This window comes from Pieris napi, chromosome 16 (assembly GCF_905475465.1).
Source record: "Pieris napi chromosome 16, ilPieNapi1.2, whole genome shotgun sequence".
Taxonomy (NCBI): Eukaryota; Metazoa; Arthropoda; class Insecta; order Lepidoptera; family Pieridae; genus Pieris; species Pieris napi.
Genome location: NC_062249.1, coordinates 2,782,160 through 2,787,056, shown reverse-complemented (window position 1 = coordinate 2,787,056; position 4,897 = coordinate 2,782,160). Strand labels below are relative to the sequence as shown.

The window sequence follows — 4,897 nt, the reverse complement described above, 5'->3', positions numbered from 1 at the left end:
GGCAATTGTGTGTCATATTATATCATATAGTCCATTGAAATGTTACAATTTGAGGGCCAAACTGAACATTTGTTAGAGGACGCAAATTTATTTATGGACAATATAGGGGGGCTTACACCCAATTTTTTGTACGATGGATAGTTTAGGAGATCAAAATCGTGTTTTCACCCCTTTTACCAAGATGGCGGCCGAGGGACAAGGGTGCCAACCCCACAAACTTGGGTTTAAGCTTGTATTTACCCCCCCTACATATCCCATAAATAAAGTTGCGTCCTCTAACAAAAGTTCAGCAAATGTAACATTTCATTGGACTAATATAGGTATGCATAATCTGCTTAATTCTATAAATAATAATTCGAAATCTTCGCGAATATAATAGAAGAAACACTACTTATCCAGGGCTTGATATATTCGGTAGTGAGCTAATCAATTTAATGTTGTTTTTTTTTTTTTTTTTTGTAAAACGAAAAAAAATCTCAGCTATGATACAAAGCTTGTAACATATACTGTAGAAAATGCATTATATATGATGGTGTACTTTAATAAATAAATCATGAGTCCTAAATTTAAATATCATTTATTTAAGTAGGTTTTGTATGTGAACGTGACAAAAAAACATTTGAAATACTAAAAGTAAAAAGAAAGAGAGAACATATAAAATAATGTAATATACGTGTACAAATTAAATCTCAGAAGACAGTTGGCCTAGTGGCATCAGCGTGCGACTGTAATTCCCGAGGTCGTAGGTTCGATACGACATTCTTTCTATGTGCGAATTTAACATCGTGAAGAAACCGCCTTGCCTTTAGGGTTGCCAACCATACTATATAATAACGTATCCTACTTTATTTTTGGTAATTATACTTTATACTTTTACATACAAATAAAGTATGCAAAAATACTTTATTGTCAACCTTTACTGTGGTGCGTAAAACAAAATACTCATTATGGGTACTTAACGATTCATAATTGCTGAACGAAATATTTAAAACGGATAATGGAAACAATTTGTAATTACTGAACGAAATGTTAGATGTCAGTTGTGACATTTGTCACAGATGTCTTTCATTATCGACGAAATTGTACAAAACTGGTCCGTTAGTTTTGTTTATAAGTGAAGAATGCATTTTAAAGTAAATATTAATGCTGAAAATGAGGAGTAAATATTAATGCTGAAAATGACGAGTAATTCTGATAGCGACACACCAGTGACTCCTAAAAAAGCTAAAATAACAAAAGTTTTACAAAAATATAAACCTGAGTGGGAAAAACAATACAACTGGCTAACAAGTGATCTTCAAAATAAAAGTAATGCAAAATGTATTATCTGCGGCGTGAATTTTACAATCAGTTCAGCTGGCATTGGACAGGTATGAAAATTTGTAAATGTGTTCAAATATTGTTAAAGCTACGTTGCCTCTCCTTTCGTATAGTTATTTTATTTACATTTTTTAACTTACTTACCTAACCTAATTCATTAGGTTTTCTTACATCTTTACAGAAAAAAGTCACCAGTTTGTATATGATAGGACTTTGTACTGAAAAGTTTTAAAAACTGTTATAGTTGCATGTATTTTTGAAATTTAGTTTGTGTTGACAATTTATACATTATTTTTTAAGCATGAGCATGGGAAATTAGTTTCAATGTTTCAAATTCTATGAGTTATTTTAAAAATAATCTTATTACTTGTTATTATAATAATATAAAAAATATATATATTTTTCATACTAATTGTCAGAATTCTGAAATGTTTATATTCTCATTCACATAATAGGGATGATGACTAAAAAATAATAATTAGTCCATCTTTTAGAACGCCAGAAAATAGTAGATACGTATTTTTTCTTTTGCTTCTAAAACTTAAAATAACAAAGTTACAGAGCGGCGAAAGTTCGCGCTACGTCATTATTTCGTAAAATTTTTACGAAAGAGTGACGTCACGAGCCCCTACTCCTGAATTTGAATGTGCTGTATCTTTGTCAATATTATTCGTATGGACAAATAAAAAAATACGTATCGAGTATTTTTCTATAATCTAACTGACGGACTAATTAGAATCTTGTTGTTTTAACCCAGGAGACATCCCTATTGTTTTTGGATAAAATTATATTAATAGACATTTTAATATTTGTCATTCAATTGAAGAATATTTGAAGAATTCATGATTCAGTATTATTTTGAAAATGGTGATGGATTAATATGGTGGAGGTTCCAGTTTTTGTTTTTTTCTTTCTACAGATTAAGCAACATCAAAATACTCAGAAGCATAAGATAAAAACTGAAATGAAGAAAACATCTGGTGCATTACAAAATTTCCTTACATCAGATACTAAATCAAGATGTCAAGGATCTAGTGATGATGAGAATATTATAGCAGCGGAATTAGCATTGACTTTTCACACTGTGAAGCATAATTTATCTTATAATAGCATGGATTGTCTAAGTAAATTAAACAAAATTGTATTTGTAGATTCTAAAATAGCTAGTAAAATACGCTTGGGAAGAACTAAAATGGAAGCTTTAGTGATAGAAGTGTTAGGTCCATATTCTGTGGAAAGTGTAATAAATGATTTACATGATGATGTATTTTTCTGTCTCCAGACTGATGCATCAAATAAAAAAAATATTAAGTTATTTCCTCTTGTAGTGCAATATTTTTCAATAAATGAAGGGATCCAAAATAAACTGATCGATTTTTACGAAAATTCTAATGAATCTGCTGATGGCATGTTAGAAGCTATAAAGAAGTCTATGGATTCCCACAACCTGTCATTCAATCAAGTATCAGGTCTCAGTGCAGACAATTGCAATGCTAATTTTGGCATTCATCACTCATTGTACACAAATATTAAAAAAGAAGTACCAATCCTTATAAAAGGCAACTGTCATGCACACATTATCCATAATACAGTGAAACATGCTATGGGCTACTTGATTTGTGACATAGAAAATATTGTTTTGAAAATATACAGTCATTTTTCGGTATCTGCTTGTAGACGAGATGATTTAAAAAAAATTGTTACTATGGTTGATGGTGAATTTCACGAAATCAAACGTCATATTGGTACACGGTGGTTATCACTACTTCCAGCCGTTGACACCCTTTTACTTAATTGGGAACCAATATGTAATTATTTTATAAGTTTAGGTGATAATTGTGCAATAATTATACAAGAATTATTAAAACTAAGTGATCATCAGGATAGGGAGGTTGTGGAAATTTATCTACACTTTACAAGCCACATGCTTAATATTTTTAATAAAACGATAAAACGTCTGGAAGGAAATGATGTAACTATACTAGATGTCTATAATATTATGGATAATTTAAGAAACGAATTAGAACAAAGAAAAACTGATAAGTACTTTGGTTATGAATCAAAAATGAGATTACAAAAAATTCAAAAGTCATCACCCGAAACATTCAATACAGTTGTCAGTAACTTTTCGCTTTTTATTGATATGAGCTTAAAATATATGATAAAATGGTTTGAGTTTAGCGAAGATAACTGGCTTTCAATACTTTCTAACATGTCTTTGAAAAATGAGGTAAAATTTGAACATTTTGAAATGGTTATTACAAAGGCCAAATTACAAGACAGATTAAATATTAAGATGGACGATATGTATTCCGAATCTATAAGACTTAGAGAAATCCAAAGAAAAGTCACTAATGATGATAAAGAATTTTTAGTGAAAAGTACAGTAGAAAAATGGCAATATATACTTAAAAATGCATCTGATAGATTACCAAATATAAAAAAAATTATTTCTTACCTACTCTCCGTTCCTGCAACTTCAGCTTTTACTGAAAGAGTTTTTTCTGTAATGAATCTGAAGTGGCGAGAAGAGAGAAATAGAGCATCAATAAATTTAATTAAAAACGAATTGTTTATCTATTTAAATTTAAATATTGATTGTCAAACAAGCTTTGTAACATTTAAAGATAACAAGAAATTGTTATCATGTGCTAAAAGCACACAAAAATACGTTTTTAAAGCAAAAAAAACATAAAATTTGAAATATACTTTTTTTTCTTCCTAATACTTTATTTTTTTCCTATCCAAACCACTGTTATACGTTTTATTTGTCAAAAAAAGTTGGCAACCCTACTTGCCTTAGACCCAAAAAGTCGTCGGCGTGTGTCAGCTACAGAAGGCTGATCACCTACTTGGCTATTATATTATTACATTGACTAATGTTCATGAAACAGATACAGAAAAGGTTGTAACGCCACTGATTTTATTTTTATTCAAATTAAAGTCTCTTAATTTATAATAACTAGTGTTCAAAGGCAAAGACAAAAACTCTCAATAGTCCGTCCGTCACTGTTTTTAATCTCTTTTATGAATCATTGGACCTCAGGGCATGGAATTAATTATGATTCAATAAATAAAAAATCCTAAAGCCTCTATCTATGGGCATGCGAACGTATTGTTATGAAGGGAGATCGCAAAACCGGATATTACATCGTTGAACCAATAATAAAGAACTTAATTCTTCCTAACAGATTAAAATTGTTTATTGCGAACCAGGTTTATGTATTCAAGAACGGAACAGGCACATCACAATTATAAAAAGAAATACTAAATATAATTGGAGTGATCTTAAATTTGTTCACAGATAAGACAAAAATGTACAGATAAATAATATTAAAATATCAAAATCAGCAATTTATTTGAATTATATTTTTTTACTTCAATTTGCAGTAATTTATTTGCGATTTTTGCAACTTATAACTTTTTAACTAACGAATTATGGTGAAATTTTATTTTATATGGATCTAGAGGAGTTCTGTACCCGTAAAGGGGTCAATGGTACTTAAAAAGTAGGGATGACGAGTAACAATAAAATATGAATATATGTATTTAAACTGTATATTGTCAACAATATACA

General features: G+C 29.8%; 1 protein-coding gene across 1 annotated transcript; it reads left to right on the top strand.

Moving 5' to 3' along the window:
- Positions 1 to 811: 811 nt before the first annotated feature.
- Positions 812 to 4,651, top strand: LOC125057485. Its single transcript, XM_047661208.1, has 3 exons — positions 812 to 1,370; positions 2,240 to 3,826; positions 4,625 to 4,651. The coding sequence occupies exons 1-3, from the start codon at positions 1,170 to 1,172 to the stop codon at positions 4,649 to 4,651; spliced, it is 1,815 nt and encodes a 604-aa protein (XP_047517164.1). The 5' UTR covers positions 812 to 1,169.
- The last annotated feature ends 246 nt before the right edge of the window (positions 4,652 to 4,897 follow it).